The sequence below is a fragment of the Juglans microcarpa x Juglans regia genome, chromosome 8D, assembly GCF_004785595.1.
Source record: "Juglans microcarpa x Juglans regia isolate MS1-56 chromosome 8D, Jm3101_v1.0, whole genome shotgun sequence".
NCBI lineage: Eukaryota > Viridiplantae > Streptophyta > Magnoliopsida > Fagales > Juglandaceae > Juglans > Juglans microcarpa x Juglans regia.
The window spans coordinates 9495363-9513384 of NC_054608.1; the positions used below are offsets into that span (position 1 = coordinate 9495363).

The 18022-nt window shown below is 35.4% G+C and overlaps 1 protein-coding gene across 1 annotated transcript; it reads right to left on the minus strand.

Annotated features, from left to right (window-relative positions):
* Positions 1-3377: 3377 nt before the first annotated feature.
* On the minus strand, positions 3378-5334 carry LOC121243015 (patatin-like protein 2). The gene is made up of 7 exons (XM_041141062.1): positions 5158-5334; positions 4753-4934; positions 4460-4646; positions 4211-4372; positions 3815-4117; positions 3543-3718; positions 3378-3450 (listed from the first exon to the last, which is right to left on the minus strand). The coding sequence occupies exons 1-7, from the start codon at positions 5293-5295 to the stop codon at positions 3378-3380; spliced, it is 1221 nt and encodes a 406-aa protein (XP_040996996.1). The 5' UTR covers positions 5296-5334.
* Positions 5335-18022: the final 12688 nt, after the last annotated feature.

Consider the following 18022-nt stretch of genomic DNA (forward strand, 5'->3'; position numbering starts at 1 on the left):
GTAGGAAAGGAAAGTTGATTGTGATGGTGGAGGTCTTCGAGGTGGCACCAGAGGTGGCAGTGGTAGAGTTGTCCAAGTCTGCTTGAGACTCTCGAGTATAATAAATTTTGGGGAGCTGGCAGGGGGAGAGTAACATTGTTTTATTAGAGTACAATTACCTGTCACTAATTAAGTTGATCTTAATGAAATTAGATTTTATTAGATTTGTAATCCATTGTTATTTATTTTTTGGGCTTGGAGATTGTAATGCGGTTTTTTGTAATTTGTGTTGCAAAAGCTCTGATGCAATAGTGGCATATGTATATAATCTGAATGTATGATGTGTGATTAATGAAGAATAGCAGGTGAGGTGGATGAGGATTTCTTTGTAAATTAGTTTTGAGATGCAAAAAATCATGACGACTAGTTGGAATTATTTCTATGGAGATCTTTATGTTGGCACTTAATTGCGGGTATTTTATTTGCAGATTGTGCCTTTTGAAGCTCTCTTCTAGTTTGGCTCATGGGAGGCAGTAAAGCTCATCAAAATTATCAGTACTGGGACTATGAAGAAGCCATGTTGTGATTCCTATTTTCCACTTTTTTGAAGTGTTGTGAGTCCTAAATTCAAGTCTACTTTGTTACGCATATTTTGTAGTTTAATTATGATTTGATTCATCTTTATTAGTATATATAGCTATTGATCTTGGTCCTGCAGTAACTCTTCATGGTTTCTCTCTCTCAAGTTAGTATGAATTTTCTGATCTTTTCCAGGCTCAATGATTGCATAACAATTTCAAAGAACTATTGGATAAATGTGAAGAAGAACTACCCATGAAAGAAATGGTCGGAAATTAGCTAATGACAAACACAATGTGAAGTTGAAGATCAAGAATTACGAACCCATGCGCTCCCGTGTTAGATTTTATGCAGGACAAGGTCATCATGAGTAACTGGTATTACAAGTTAACAAAAGCCGATTACTTGTGTTTTGATTGTTGACATCATGCATCTTCTCTCTTTTGCATAATTTTTTAATGAAAACGTCATAACTACAGGGACCATTTGAAAAACGCAGTTCTGGAAGGTCTACTACCCTTTTACAAGGTTTCATGGGGTGAACATGAGTCATGAGTTTAAGGGAAAAGAAGGAAGACTCAGCGAAACTTCCATGGGCTATATGAAAGGTTTCAACCAAGTATTTATGGAGAAGATCCTTGAGACGTACAAGGGCTTTGAAGGTCTGAAGTCGCTTGTGGAATATCTATTCATAGCAACGTTTGGATAAACACTATTAATTTGATCAATGTGTCGCCAACATACTATTAGTGGCATTTAAATCAATGCTGCTAATTTATATGATGCGCCGGTAATGTATTAGCAGCGGTGTTTATGGTAACACCGCTAGTTTAATTAGTGGCAGCATTTAGATAAATGTCGTTACCATATTCAATGTGTCACCAACATACTATTAGTAATGTTTAAATAAATCCCGCCAATTTATATAATGCGTTGGCAACGTAATAGCAACGGCGTTTATAGTAACGCCGTTATTTTAATTAGTGGCAACGTTTAGATAAATGCCATTGATTTATTCAATGTGTCGCTAACATACTATTGGTGGCGTTTAACTAAATTCCGCCAATTTATTTGATACACCGGCAACGTACTAACAACGAAGTTTATATTAACACCTCTATTTTAATTAGTGGTGGCGTTTAGCTAAATGCTGTTAATTTATTCAATGTGTCGCCAACGTACAATTAGTGGCGTTTAAATAAATATCGCCAATTTATATGATACGCTGGTAGCATACTACTAGCGGCATTTATTGTTACGCCACTATTTGTATTAGTAACGGCGTTTAGATAAATGACGTTAATTTATTCAATGTGTCGCCAACGTAGTATTAGTGACATTTAAATAAATGCTGTCAATTTATATGATGTGCCAGCAACATACTACCAACGGCGTTTATTACAACGCCATTATTGTATGCAATGGGATGGCAACGAATTAATGGCGGCGTTTCAATAAACACTGTTAAATTAGGAAAGCTAGCGGTGTTTTAAGAAAATAGCGACCACCCACAACAGACGGACGGTTACGTCGGTCAAAATCCGACGTGAATTATTTAGCGATGTTTTTTCCGAATAGGTGCCGGTGCTTATCGAATGTCGACGATCCTTGTTTTTTTTGTAGTCAATTTGCTGCTCCTACAAATGCGTCTCCAACTCCGAAGAGAGGAGATCCTCCAACTTTTGTTGTCTTACCTTCATTTTCTCCATCTCTTGGCATGCATCATCCAAATCTTTGGTAAGATTACTAATTCATGAACCTGAGGTCATGAGGATGAACTGACACACTTGAAAGAACGTCTAGCCCTCTCACCAAACCAGACTTAGTCCCGAAAACCTGGGTAAATATGTCAATTTCACTAAGAGATGATTTTTTAGAAGCAAATTGCAACTCAATCATTTTCTACTACAAGAATTACAAAAACTACATTCAGTAACAAGAAAAAGAATTAATAAAAAATAGAACAAATAATATCTATAATGTAATAATGATTTGAAAATTGAATTTAACTTATGTAACTCTCTCTGGCTATATGATCAACCCACTCGCAATACTTTAAGTATAAAGTAGATTTCATGATACTTATTTTGTATTTAGTTATATCCAAAACATGTATATCATGGACAGATATAAATGTTATGCAATCTACTTTATATTTATGTCTACCCTCTCTCTGCTTTACATTTCGGATAGGAATTACACTAAGATAGCGAAGTCCACACCAAAGTTTGCCTTTTGAAGCTTGATATGCTTATTAATTTCTTCTTTATATTAGTGTTCAAGACTTGATCATACTAATACATACTATCAAGGTATGACTCACATGACCTCATTGTACCCATGGCCAAGTGTACAATAAGGCAAATCAGTAACTATTAAGTAAGCCATGACTTTGGATCATATTTTCCGGTTTGTTAGATTTTTGGCACAAAAATAAATTATCGAGGCTTTTTCAAAAGGATCAAAGCTGTCCTTTAAGAATTATAGGCTTAAATTCGAAATATCCTCATTAAATTACATGCTTGGAATTCTACCACGCGTATAAATTTATCAAGTGATTCTTGCAAATTATTCAATATTATGTAGCGAATTAGCTAGATTGTAAAACATCATTTCAATTCATCATTTTCAATCACATATAACGATCATTGTAACTTTTACATCAAATTAACTTTCAAACTAATCATGACAACTTCTGTTCATCGTAACTCCAAAATTAATAATCATTGAACAATGAATTCCTTTCCTTTCATGGGACACATTACACCAAATTATTAGAAGGACGAAAAGATTAATTTGAACTGCAAAATGAATCCGCATCAATGTGCAACTTTTCCAAGTGTAGATTTTTCCTCTCTCCACTTTCTTTCTTGTGAAAGTTTTTTTGCTAATCTGCAAAACAGTTTTATGATGCACACTTAGCTTGATAGCAAAATATGATTAAAGATATGCTACAATGCATATGCAAGAAAGGTTTTCCATACTTTCTCAAAGCCTCCGCATTTGTGCCACAGTTTTTAACTGGTTCTGATAAACCCGTCTCTAAATTCACCCTTGATACTGGTTTCTTCAATAACTTCTCCCCTATCTCTACGAGTTTGTTCAAGTTCTCTTTCGTAGACGCATCAACTGAAGCTTCAGTCCCAGTCAGAGTGTCATCCTAACCACAGCATTTCATAAAAATAGTTATCAACTTGGAAATTTTAAGACTCAATAATCCTTGGATGAATTAAAAACCTAAAGAAGAGTTTCTTACTTGAATTCTGAGGTAATTCTCTTCGGAATGAAGGGCTTGGAACACCACAGCTAGGTTCAAATCAACCATATCTGCACTTGATTGAGTAAACACATCCACCAACGGTACTGAACCACCATGAAGTAACCAGTTCAGAATTCCCCACTTGGCTACCATTTTTGCATTGTATCTTTTTTCTATCTTTCCTGTACCTGTGCCTATTGAGATTACTAGAAAGCGACCATAATCCGTGGATTTGATTGGGAAGAAATTTGGATTTGCATCATTGATCTGTTTAGTCACTTGGTTTATGGCCACTAGAGACTGGACCATGGGAAACAGATAAAGATAAGCTTAATATTTTGGAACTTTCATGTTGAAACTTTTGGAAAACACACTAAAAAGATAAAATTGTACCGGATTATTTGCAACAACACCACCATCTATAAGATTGAATTCTCTAACATGTCCTACATCATTTTGGTGCTTGAAGTGATGGGCAGGGAGGTAGGTTGGAGCTGCCGAAGTGCCTATGCATATGTCTGACAGTCGAGCATTCAAACAGGAGTTCTTTTTCGCCTGCACAAAGGAAGAATATGTAAAAACAATGCTCTCACGTTTAACAAACAAAGATTTTCTAGAGAGAGAGAGAGAGAGAGATCAAACCTCAGACGATGAGAAAATGGTTGGTTGTAGTTGCTTGATATCAAAAGTTGGTATAACAACGTTGGTCAATGTGCTATCCAGTCGAGTTCCCCCTAATTTCTCTCTTAGAATCTGGTGAAGGTATTTCCCGTCATATTTGGGTCCTATCAGGGATCTGAATGTTTTTTTTATTGCTCCATATATGCCGCTGTAATAAAAATAAAAATAAAAAATAAAAACAATACATTATGCTCATCCGTGCATTTGTGCTTGCTAGCCGATGGAGGGAGGGTTTAAAGTATGAAGAGTAGTACCTCTCCTGTGGGAAAATCTGAGGGCCGTGTTGAAGATAGAAGGGCTTGATATCCTTAGCATCAAAAAGAGGTCGATTCTTTTCATTTGGAGCAGCTAGCATGGCGGTAACAAGACCACCTGTGCTTGTTCCTGCAATCACATCGAAGTAGTCTACAAGTCTAACTTCCTCACCATCCAACTCCTGCACCATTGTTATATCATACTTGTTAGTAGTGCATAGACATGGTGACGCTATTACAACTTCTTCTGCACTGGATATAATTATGATAAACTTTTATATAATATATATATATAAACACACACACATATATATATATATACACACACATGTATATGGTTGTATGGCTTTTTGTAAATTAAAACCCTGAAACCTTCTTGTAAATAAAAAGTAATCATATGTATACCTGAAGTTGGGATTCAAGGAAAGCAAGTATGGTTGCAGGGATGATCCCCCTGATGCCGCCCCCATCAATGCTTAGAATGGTGATCAAGTTCTTTGATGTTGGCTGCTGATCAGGATGAACCGACATTGTGTTTTCCATGGAAAAGATGAAATTAATGGGTAATTACTCGATCGAAGTACTTTGATAGTAATTAAGATGAAGAGAAAAGATTGCCAACCCGTATTTATAGCCTTATGTTTGGATGACTATCTTCAAATTAATGTACATCAATTCTCCACGTGGGACATGTTTTTTATGATTTAATAACATCTAGCTAGCTACTACTGCATATGTAAGAATTATCTAACATGGGATTTATAATGATGAGAATTAATGATATTTACAGTATAATTTGTATAATTTGTAATTTGTAAGGGTTGCGCATTTTTTAAAAAAATAGTAAATATTACACTACAAGAAAACTGCTTATTTGCGACCAATTAATTCTAGCAAAATGACTATTTGCAACTAAAATTAGTTGTAAATAGTCTTTTAGTCGCAATAAATTAGTCACAAAAGTCCGTTTTTCTTGTAGTATATTTGACTTATATAAAATAATAATAAAAATAATAATAATAATAATAATAATAATAATAATAGAGTACATTACTCTTTTCAAAAAACATGCATGTTGCATTGTATTTGCACAACTCATAATTATATCTATTATTATTCAATATTTATTGGTTGCCATATAATCGTCTCTGAAAAAACATGGTACGATCGATAATGAAAAAAAAATAAAAAACAGAAACACGTGTTTAATACCATCGTATATGAGTCATGCATGTTTATATATATATACAACAGAATAAACTTCCGGTACAAGTGTTTAATTCAACATCCGGACTGTAAGTAAGAGCTTCAACTTCATACGTAAGTTTAGTCGAAGAAATCTGAGACGTTTGTACATGTGACATGCATGCATGCACGCACGTTTCAAATAAGGATCCTAATCCTCTATTAATTAATCAAACATTGCGCGCGGCGGAAGTACCTACGGAGAAATTAACGATATTTAGGATTGTAATGATTCAGCTGTCCGATCTCTACAAACTAGTATATATTTAGGATTGCAATTTGTTGACATGTTCCAAAAAGTTCGTTTCTTTTTTTTTTTTTTAAAGAAAAATGTTAAATATATTTAAAAAAAAAAAATTATTATAGTTATTTAAATATTAAAAATTATAAAATTTTAAATTCAAATTTTAAATTTAATCATTTTAAATAAAGTGTGAGTGTGGATAAAAAATTTAAATTAAATCAGATTTTTTGTTGAAAGTGAAATAAAATATTATTAAATATAATAATTATAAAATCAGATAAGATGGCTCTATCCAAATCCACGAGCGCATGCATAGGCAGCCTGACATAAGCAGCCTGAAAAGAAGTGCGCGCATGCATAGGCAGCCTAACAAGTATGTTGGACCAAAATCTTTGACCCGCAATCTGAGGCTACAATATACATACCAATGTGAAGATGTTACTCTTTCCGTTGAAAGTTTCCGCTCGGGTCACCGTTGTTTTTACTTTTTATATTATTTTTATACTTAATGATTAAATAAATATATTTTAATAATATCATAAATTTTTAGAAAAAAATATTTGAAAGTGTTAAAAAAATAATGTAAAGAAAAATAAAAGAAACATAAAAAAAAATATATGTAAGATGAATTAACAGGAACTCCAACAAAATCATAACGGTGACGGTAGAGCCACTCGTATCAATATTTGAAAAAATCTGAACAAAGTCAATTTGGGGGAACGAAAATTGCTCACCAACCATCTACATGGCACCTGATGTTAAACAAAACGTCAACGATATCTTCCTTCTCTTTTATTCTTTGTGCGGTACCCCTGACTTCATGTACGGAAATTCAGGAATTGAGATATTGGGATGATAACAACACAATCATGTATTTCAACAATAGTGTCAAGTGTATATACATACAATAGTGTACAATAAAGATAATTTAAAAAAGTCAATTAAGTATTAGAATTTTTAATATAAATTTACATAAGTAAAATGTTTAAAAAAAGTTACACAGTTATCCCAAAATAAATATAATACAAGTTCAGATACAATTACGACTGATCCCATATCACTCCTCGGGCGGAGCCGAATCCTTAGGCTCACCCTCAGCATCATCTGCATCGAAATCTACGTTATCATAAAACGGTACCGCAGGTAAGTATAATTCAAACAACCATCGAGAATAAAAATGTATTAATGCAACCAACAATTGTGCATGCATATAATGAAATATGCATTATGTCCAAAGCATCATTTTTACCGAAAATGAATATTTTTCAACGCACGCCAAAATCTCATTTGGCCCAAAATATATCCATAAAAACATTTCTCGCTATTTTTCCTGAAATTGGCCCCAAAACAATAATCTACCATTTTTCCAGAAAATAGTTCACATAAAAATCATTTTATCCAACACATGCTATTTTCCCAGAAAATAGCCCAATTATCCATTTTAATCATATGCACCATGATCTCCCTTAAGGATCATCCGCACACGCTGGCTCCATCGTCACACCACAGGTAACGACCGTGCGAGTGACTTCGTAACGAGAGATGGTCAGTTCCGCGGCTAGCGCGTTCGCAGCCAAGCATCCTCTAACCCCCGCCAGTAGAGGGGCCACGAAGTCGGCACGAGAGCGTTACCATCCCGTCAGATGCCGTTGTCGCCCAGCGACAACCTAGGGGACGTCACTTAGTATATTTTGCTCCCAAGTGACTAGAGGAGCTCTACCGAGATAATGCCCCATCTCGGCTTGGGGTCGTGATACACACGCACCCAAAACCACATCTCACATGAAAATCCAGTTTTCATAACATACACATGAACATGTATGCAATCATGCGAAAATTCAATTTTCATTTACAAACATGAACATACGTACAAATATGCCATGTACATAAAACGACACAATATCTAACAACCAACAATTCACAACACAATCCAATCACAGAAACAACTCTATCCTCCAATCCATCCAACTCCCTTACTCTTCGGACTCAGTCCGGCACAACCAACCAAATCACAATAAAATGAGTTAGTGAAAAAATATATTTAAATCACGGAAGTTCTTTGGAAAAATACTTACTGGGCTAAAGTATAATTTTCGAAGGATCTCGGAGGTGCTAGAAATGGTGGCACAGCAACGTAACAATGCAAAATGCACTGTGGCCGTGGGTCTCAAAAACTCACTTTTGAATAAGGACAAACTAAAACTCGAGATTACTAGAGAAGTGCTTAGGGATATCAGTGAAGCTAATGGTGGTGGTGGTTGTGGTTGGTCGTGGGTGGTAGCGTGGGAGGTGTTTGGAGACCAAAATGCTGAATCGGAAAAGTAGATGGTGAAGCTTCACCGGTGACGGATTGGAGCTAAGAAGGGGTGATTTTGGTTGCTAGGAGGTCAAGGATGATGTGGTGAAGAAATGGTGGCTGGAGGTGGCGCTACGATGGTGTAAGGATGCAAGGAATGTCACGGCTTGAGGCCACGCGTGGGGGTTAACGATGGCGCGGGAGGAGCTAAAAACACAGGGAGGTGGTCACCGGCTGGTGAGGAAGAGGTTGGGAGGGGAGGTGGTGGACACGAACGGTGCACGACGGCGCTTGGGGCTGATGAAGCAAACGAACTAGGGAGAGGGGAGGGACTCGTGCGGGCTAGGAGAGAAACAGAGGAGAAATAAGGAGAAAAAAAGAAAAAGAAGGAAAAGAAAAAGAGGAGAAAAAGAAAATGGAAAAAAGAAAAAGTGAGGGAAAGAAATGAAGTTCAATCCTCACAACTTAGGTCACAAAATTGATCCAACGAAAAAAATTTCAAAACAACGAGTCAATTAAAATAATTTAAACGTAGTGATTAAATGAAAATAAAATAATTAAACCCAACAATAAACTAATTTAAAATAAAACGCAATTTAAATGTATAACAATAATTAATATTAAGAAAGCATATCAAAATAATTTTCACAAATTAAAAATCATAAAAATAAACTAACTAAAAATCCGATAAACTTAAAACAAGAGAACCAATATTTAAATTAATACAAATAATCTTTCAATTAAAAATACACTAAAATACGGGGCATTACACTTTGTGTTCGTTCTCTCTCTCTCCATTCTCCATTTTCTTCTCCTCCCCGTTGATTCTCGTTCTTTTCTCTATTCTCCTGCATTTGCAACCTCAGGATGATAGAAGACAATCCGATAGCCATTATTTCTACCACTCTATAGAACCAATCTATAATAGTCAATTCAGAAGATTTTAGATTTTTGTTGGAGCAAAGAATCCACTCTATGTCTCCAAACTATTCAGCTCCTAAAATCTTTTGAATCTCACCAAGCAAAGCAACTTTGCAAACCAACACATCAAAAAGTAGGCACATTTCCTTGTGTATTCAATCTCCGAAATACTGATACAAAATACTTCTACGCAATAAAGACCAGCTAAAACTTGCGTGTTTTTCTGCTATATAAGCACTAAAAAAAAAATTAATAGAGATGCAAAGGACAAAAAAGGGTGCGAGAAAAGAAGAGATAAATGAATATAAGAAACAAGTTTTGAGAAACAAAATGGATCACAAAGCAAAATGAGAAGGGGCTTTTGTCTAAGTCTCAAGAAACGAAAAGCACAAAAAACTAATGTTCTTTCCAAGAGAATATGCAGGAAAATATAATAATTTCTATCCCGATTGAGGTAAGTCTTCGATCATTTCCACTTCCTTGGAACAAAGACAACAAAAAGTTTTTCGAACTCCAAGTTCTACTTCTCTTTCTTTTCACAGAAACAAAACAGACAACTGTTTCTGGCCAATAATTTGCTTCCATAGGATGAGATTTTCTTTACTTTTCATAAACCAGAAAAAAAAAATGTAGCTTACCAAAGCACTCCCAGGCTTCATGCACAAATAACACGTTGAAGGCACGAAGCTTGCGAATTCAGTAGCAAACGAAAACAGAGAATTCGAAGATCCAGAGAATGAGAGAGCTAACAATCAATCTCTGCTTCAAGTTCCTTGGGGAACGCAAGATCTATAGCTCTATATTTCTCACAACAATGCACGAACCCCGGTATAGCTACAAGTTCGGCTATGCCATATTTCCATTAGAGAGATATAGCGAATGGGGCTTAGAAAATATTAATAATGGTTTGATTTTGGTGGGGGGAGAGAGAGAGAGACGGAAGGTAAGCTCAAGAAAAAGATAAGATTGAAAAAAATCTAGGGAGAGAGAGAGACGGCTCGTTCATGAAAACAAAAGAGAGATTTGCAGGCAGATTCGAAGTGGAAATGTTAAGAAGAACAAAAAATCTATGGAGACGAAGATGAAATTCACGTTTTCCTTTCTTTTTTTTTTCTTTTTCCAAATAAAAATTACTCGACCACGTAAACTTGGTATGCGGATTCGTCCGCTAACTTGCCTGTACCTAGACAAGCTCCCAATATTTTTACCTAAATAATTTAGTTATGATGTCATCATTTAATATTGACTCACCCGGATGATCTTTAATGTCACGCAAGAATATGTATAATAAAATGATGAATAATACTATTCAAAATCTTTTATATCATACACTATCTATGTGATATAATTTGATTTCGAATATAAATTTTAAAATTTAACTAGTACAAATCAAATTAGGTTATATAAATAATGTGGGATGTAAATGCTTTCAAATAGTGCTACTCAACAGAGACAAAACTTTTTTAAATTTTTATACAAAATATAATAAAAAATTTAACTTTTTCAAATTCCGAGATAATAATAATATTAATTTTAAGCTCTTTGATGTTTATCTAATCTGGCCTATATAATATCCATAAACAATCCTGCATTTGATGTAATTTATCGTATTTGATTAACATGTTTTAAGAATGAAAAATGATGTGGTTTTTAATTAACTAAAATAAGAATGATTAATTGAGACATGAAAAATCTTACATGGTAAAACACTTAATTTCTAAGGAATTGACCCTAGTCCCTGGCTATGTACTCGAAACCTTTATTTTTATTGTTTTCTATAAATATCACGGAAATTCTTATCTAGAATAGTCAACACATCATGATCATCAGTGCCATTTGTCTTCCTTCGTGCACCGCATGCATGCGAGACCGACAGATTAATAATGCATGCGAACAACATGATTCTTCTTAATTTTGTGAGGACACATACCAAACCTTTCTGACCTAATCTATTGATTTTAGGTTAGATGGTCAAGATTTCGTAGAGAATGTTATGAATAAGCCTCTGATCTCATCTATCCGATTTAAACTGGAAGACAGATATAGTTTGCATTTGCAATCAACTATAGTGTTCATATTCTAATCCACTGCACTTAACTCCATAAAAAAAGACTTTATCTAGAGCTTTTTAAAGATAGAAATGACTGATCTAGATGCCATGGTTTTGGATTAGCTAGTGAGGATAGCAAATAATCCAATATTTTTCTTATTAAAAAAAATGATTTAAGCATTGAATTTCTGGCCAAACAATAACATTCACCTCCACAAACAGTTTCGAATTTCATTTCCAAATTTTCATTTTACAAATTTTCAACTTTCCTTTTCAAGATATATTCTTTACAAGAACGAACCTTCTTGTTGAATTTTTTAAAATGCGACTCAGAAGTAGAATTAAACAGCTTCCACATGACAAGATTTACTTCACTGAGCCATTTCAGACCATGGCTACTGCAAGCAATTAGGTCACAGTATCTACCACAACTGTCTTAGATTCATTTATAAAAAATATGGAGCATGCTTTGCTGGCAAATGCAATACTAATAAGCATTTTTTTAATGCTAAAACAAAAACAGTCACTAACAATTGCTTGACAAAAATATTTACTATCATTTTTACAAACACATTTCCCATGCTAAGTTTCCTATAACGTAATCATAACTTTGTTAAAATATAGAGGCATATGACATCTCATATAGGACCTGAGGGGAAGTGACCGCATTCCCATTGCATATAGACTAGAACTGATCCAATGCACATGGGCATGATATTGGTTTACAATCTGAAAAAATAAAGGAGAAAATCCAAACTTTGTAAAAATGTACTTTGATACATAAACATATACAAGTTTACAAAAACAGAAGGATTGACATGTCGAACCAAACTTATGAACCAACATGTGATTGACCATCAAGATATTCAAGGAATATATCTCACCATGTTTTGGAAAAAAACATTTACATCATTATTCCTAGCTGGAGCACCAGACAAATCAGATTCTAATTGAACTTTCAACTACTGCAGCCTCCAACAATGCATAAAGTTCATAAATGCATAAATAACACATGATCCCACATTATCATGTACACAATACAACCTATAGATCTAATATAAAATAAAAAAAAAATTCAAGGAGCCATCACGATGGCCATAAAGGGGAAGGGAAAAATTATCTTAGTCCAACGGTTAAGTATTCACAAACAAGGAGGAAAAAAAAGCCAATGATTAAAAAATTTGGTAATAAATTACACTAGCAATTGTATAGTTTGGATGCAGAAAAACTTCTGCTAACACGTTGACAACTTCCAATTTAGTTAACGTATGTCTCTGTCCAAACCCAAATGCAAAAAACCCATCGAAACTAAATTTACAGCAACAACAACAAAACTAAATTTACTTACTTAAACCCCAACTTAGTTATATGAAACACTTAATCCAAACCAAACCCGAGTCTTTCATCATCTTATTTTCGTTACCAAACACCGCTTGAGGAATCAAAAGTAAAACCTTGCAAGAGTTCCAATTTTTTAAATTTAATTTTCTCAGAAACCAAACAAAGACATTACATTTTTTATACATGATCAAACAACAGAAAAGATAGAAGCTTTGGGCACCACAAGCCTCTGTTTTGGAAATTTCTAGATTCTGAAATACAATGGGTTGCAGTTTCTGTGGTGCTGTGTCGTGGAGGAAGGCGGTGCATGGTGGGTATAGGAGTTTGAGCGAGATCCGTGTGGAGGAGAGCAGATCGACGGTGAGAGAGAGGGTGAGCTTCGATGGAGGGGTTGGGGATCGTTGGGGGGGGGGTAGCTACACTGGTAGCTGGAGGTGGTGCGGCGGCTGCAGACGCGGCGGCACTTGGAATCCGAGGGAGAAGAGAGAGGGAGATCTGGAGGAGAGAGAGAGAAGCCGCGAGGGAGGGACTTAGTTGGGTTGGCCTGTGTTAGTGGAGGTGGACGGTGACGGTCGGTCGACGGTGGCGTGCAGTGGCTACTGCGTGACAACATGAAGAGTGAGGATCGGGGGAGAAGAGGGATTTGGGAGAGACGGGAGGGGGGAGGGGGGAGGGGGGAGGAGACACTTGAGGGAATTAAAGGAACGAAGGGAAAACGTGGGGGTTTTAAATTTTATTAGATTTTCCGACACTTTTGACTCGCCACTAATAGTATTAATTGGCAAAAAAGACCTTTGGAGCGATAATATTCGCTGCAAAAAGAATCTATTGTGGCGATTCTAAAATTCGACGAAAATAAAATACCACTATAGTTACAATACTTTGTTGTGACAAAACAAAATTGCTGCAATAGGAATAAAAAGTTGCCACAAAAAAATGAATAGTAAATCTCCCTCAGCATTTCCCATTTTTACAATGGAATTCAAAGTCGACTTAAAAATCGCTGTAAATAATGACCTTTTGCGGAGATTTTTTTTTGTGGCGATCTTAAAATTGCTAGAAAAGACCTATTTTCATGTAGTGGTAGCATTAATTAGGATTATTTCACATTTATACCAATAAAGTACAAGTCTCCTTTTTTTTTTTTGGGGAAGTAAATATGTATAATTTCATTTCATCTAGTATGAAGGAATACAGAGTTTATCTTGTAATACAAGTGTAAAGATCTTAGATGGACCATTTTCAATCCATACTGCCTCCTCCTTAATTCTCATTGCTATTTTTGCTAATTGATGCACCACTTTATCGCTTTCCCTATAAGTATCTTGTAACTGCCAATCTATTCTACTGCAAAAGATTCTTCTCAAGTCCTCTATTAGTTGACCGTACCATACCCAAATCTCTTCTTTACTACTTACAGCTCTTATCACTACCTAAGTATCACTTTCAAAAACTAAATTTTTAAAGTTCAGTTCTATGCATAATTCCACAACTCTCCATAGTGCATAAATTTCTGCAAGTATTGGATGACTTATATTCATTTTACTCATGCATAAAGTTACTAGAACGTCACCCTCTACATCCCTCAGGACAATACTTGCACCCATCTTCAAGTCCCTAGAGTCAAAAGAGGCATCCTAGTTTACTTTCACCATTTCCTCACCTAGCCTCTTCCACTTCCCAACACTTCGCCCAGTCCCTGTAGCACTATGATTTCTTATCAGGTCCTTTTGTGCCCTTTGAAACTCTTCTAAATTTTCCAAAACTGTTCTTATAGTTCTATTTGGACTAGAAAACTTCTCTTCAAAGACAAACTTGTTTCTTCTCAACCAGATATTTCTCATGATGGCATCCACTTTCTCTAGTTCCTCTTGGTTTAACTTCTGCACTAACAGTGTCCAGAGATGAAAAAAATCCATCTCATTGCTTGGCCATTTTTTGACAAGACTCTTATGTTCTGCCCATACATCTGTAGAAGCTACACAACTCCAAAGTGAATGAGTTACTAACTCCACTTCTCTGTTATAGATAGGGCACAAGGGTATTTCAACAATTTTCCACTTTAACAAGTTATCCTTTGTGGGTAAACAATTATTAACAGCTTTCCACAAAAATTGTTTTACTGCAGCAAGTACATTTAACTTCTAGATTTCCTTCAATATACTGCTCTCACTGTTTGTTCTAGAGGATTCACCTTCTACCTTCCTCTTAAGACTCATCTCTAGATGATATGTACTTTTCACTGAGAAATTGCCTGATTTTGTGTGACCCCATATCTGCTTATCATTAAGTCCCAGTTTGCTAAGAGGGATGGTTTTTACTATGCCTACTTCATTTGCTTCCAACACTGCTTTTAACATGTCTTCTCTCCATTCACCCTTATCTGCATCAATAAAGTCCTCCACCCTTGAGTTACTACTGAGAGTGTTGGTTGGAGCTTGTATTTTTCGATACGAAGAAGAGGACATCACCCACCTGTTGTCACAAAACTTTATGCTTCTACCATTTACAACTCTCCACATTAGTCCCCCTCTCAACAAATTCAAAGAGCCCCACAGACTTATCCACATCACAAATGGATAGCAACCCAGTTTTGTATTCAACAAGTCCTGATTCTTGAAATACTTTTCCTTTAACAAGACAGCAGATAAAGAGTTGGTATGTTTCAAAAACATTCACCATTGTTTTGCAAGCATAGCTTTGTTGAAGCTATCTATATCTCTAAATCTCATTCCTCCAGCTTCTTTTGAGGCTCCCATCTTCTCCTAACGCTTCCATTGGATTTGCTTAACATTTTCCTTCTACCCTCACCAAACTTTTGCCATTAGTTCATATATCTCACAAAATAACTTTTTTCGCAGCTTAAATACACTCATGTAGTAAGTTGGGATGGCTTGGATCACAGCTTTCAGTAACACTTCTTTCCCAAATTGAGATAAGAAATGGTTTTTTCAGTTACTCATTCACTGCCAAACCCTCTCTTTTATCCCTCTAAAAGTGTTATACTTGGATCTTCCAACCATAGATGGTAGACCCAAGTATTTTTCACATGAACCACTCAATCTAGCCCTAACTACATCTAGTATCTACTTCTTCATCTGCTCCTTTAAATTACCACTGAAAAATAAAATCGACTTTTGTTTGTTAAGGCGCTGACTGGACGCATTTTCATAGAGTTCCAAGGCCTCTTTTACATGTCTCCAATCCTTTTTACATGTCTACAAAAAAAAATGCAGTCATCTGCAAACATTAGATGGTTAACCTTGTCCCACCTCTAACCACATTTACACCTCTAATTTCCCCTTTATTTTATGCCTGATTGAGAAGGTTATTCAAACATTCTACACATAATAGGAACAAATAAGCGAACAAATGGTCACCCTGCCTTAATCCCTTTGAGGGAAAAAATTTCTCACCTAGCCTACCATTTACCATAACTATAAGAAATAGTAGAGACATAGTTATTATCAAACTAACCCATTTCTTGTCAAAATCCATTTTTCTCATCACTGCTTCTAGATAACTCAACTCCACTCGATCATAGACTTTTGACATGTCAAGTTTTAAAGCCATACTCCCTATCTTCTCTTTTTGCCTATTTTTCATCGAGTGTAGCAACTCAAAAGCCACCAATATAATGCCAGTAATCAATCTTCATTGAATAAAGGCACTTTGCTATTAAGATATTATGTTTGGGAGCACTTTCTTCAATCTGTTTTCAAGGACTTTAGCTATTATCTTATAAATCACGTTACACAAGCTAATTGGCCTCTACTCATTCACAAATTCAGGGGACTTAACTTTAGGAATTAAAGCAATCAAAGTGTAATTCATGGGTTGTGTCATACCTCCACCCTGTAAAAAAACTAAAGACAACACTGCAAACCTCATCACCAACGATGCTCTAGTATGTTTGGAAGAAGCTTGCACCAAAACCATATGGTCCAGGTGACTTAAAAGATCCCATCTTTTGAATAGTTGTCTTAATCTTAGTTCTTGTTCATTCATTTAACAACCCCTCATTCATCTCATTTGTTACCCGAGGTGCTAATGATTGTAAACATTCATCTATCACTTCCTTTGAAGGTGTATTAGAAGTAAACACCTCTTCAAAATGGCCTTTGAAAGCAATTTCAATATCTTTTTGTTCACTCAACATCCTTAAGTTTGAATTAGTGACTTGAGTATTTCTATTCTTTCTCCTCCTTTGACTGGCACATGCATGAAAATACTTCGTGTTGCGATCCCCAAACTGATACCAATTCCTTTTGGCCCTCTGCCTCCATTTGAGATTTTCTTACTCTAGCAGATTCCCCAATTCTCCTTGTAGCTTCTTTATTTCCTCACTGCACTGTGCATCTTCCACTTCTTGTAACATTTTGAGTCTTTCTGTTTTCCTTTCGATTTCACATTCACATCTCTTGTTCTTTATCTACACCAGCCATCAATAGATTCACTACATTCCTTTAGTAACCTCCGTATCTTCTTCATAGGATCATTGCTTCCGCTTGCTCCTGACCACTCATTAGATTACATGTAACGTCCTGGTCCCCAGAGAGGTCGAAGAGTTACTACCTGTCGTCTAAGATCATCTTCCACAATATAAAAGGATATTCCGAAAGACTCCATAAACATAACCTCCTTTAATTTCAAAAGAACTCCATAAATATAGATACATCGATTACCACCAAAAAATACATAAAACTCCTTCTACACGATCATCAAAAAAATAATCTAACAAATAGATCAACTCCTTAAGGCTTTAATAAAAGTGTCAACATCACATTAACTAAATCGATAGAACAAATTTTTCTTCAAAATAGTAGTCTCCAAAAATTCAGTACTACTTGCCCCCTCCACATAACAATCTTATTGGTTCCCCGCTTTCATTCTTGATCCTCAACTGAAATATTCAAATCATCTGAAAAATATTGTGGAGATAAGGAAGTGAGTCATCAACAATTCAGTAAGCAAAGAACATATACTAGTATGTAAAAATGAGCATTGATCAGACTTTGAAATGTTGAACAAAATATTTTCTCTCAAAATATAGAATTAGAAAACTTGTTTTCAGAACGCAAAATCGAAATATGTTACCAAAAATAAAAGAACAAAACTCTCAGAAAATATTATTAATAAAAATTCTATTTCGCAGAGCAAAATTGAACATCCT

Coding starts and splice junctions, on each gene's coding strand:
- LOC121243015 (XM_041141062.1), bottom strand. CDS start 5,295: ATGGAAAACACAATGTCGGTTCATCCTGATCAGCAGCCAACATCAAAG. Junction 4,647..4,752: donor CAGATTTTCCCACAGGAGAG/GTACTACTCTTC, acceptor TTTTTATTACAG/CGGCATATATGGAGCAATAA. Junction 3,451..3,542: donor AATGCGGAGGCTTTGAGAAA/GTATGGAAAACC, acceptor ACTGTTTTGCAG/ATTAGCAAAAAAACTTTCAC.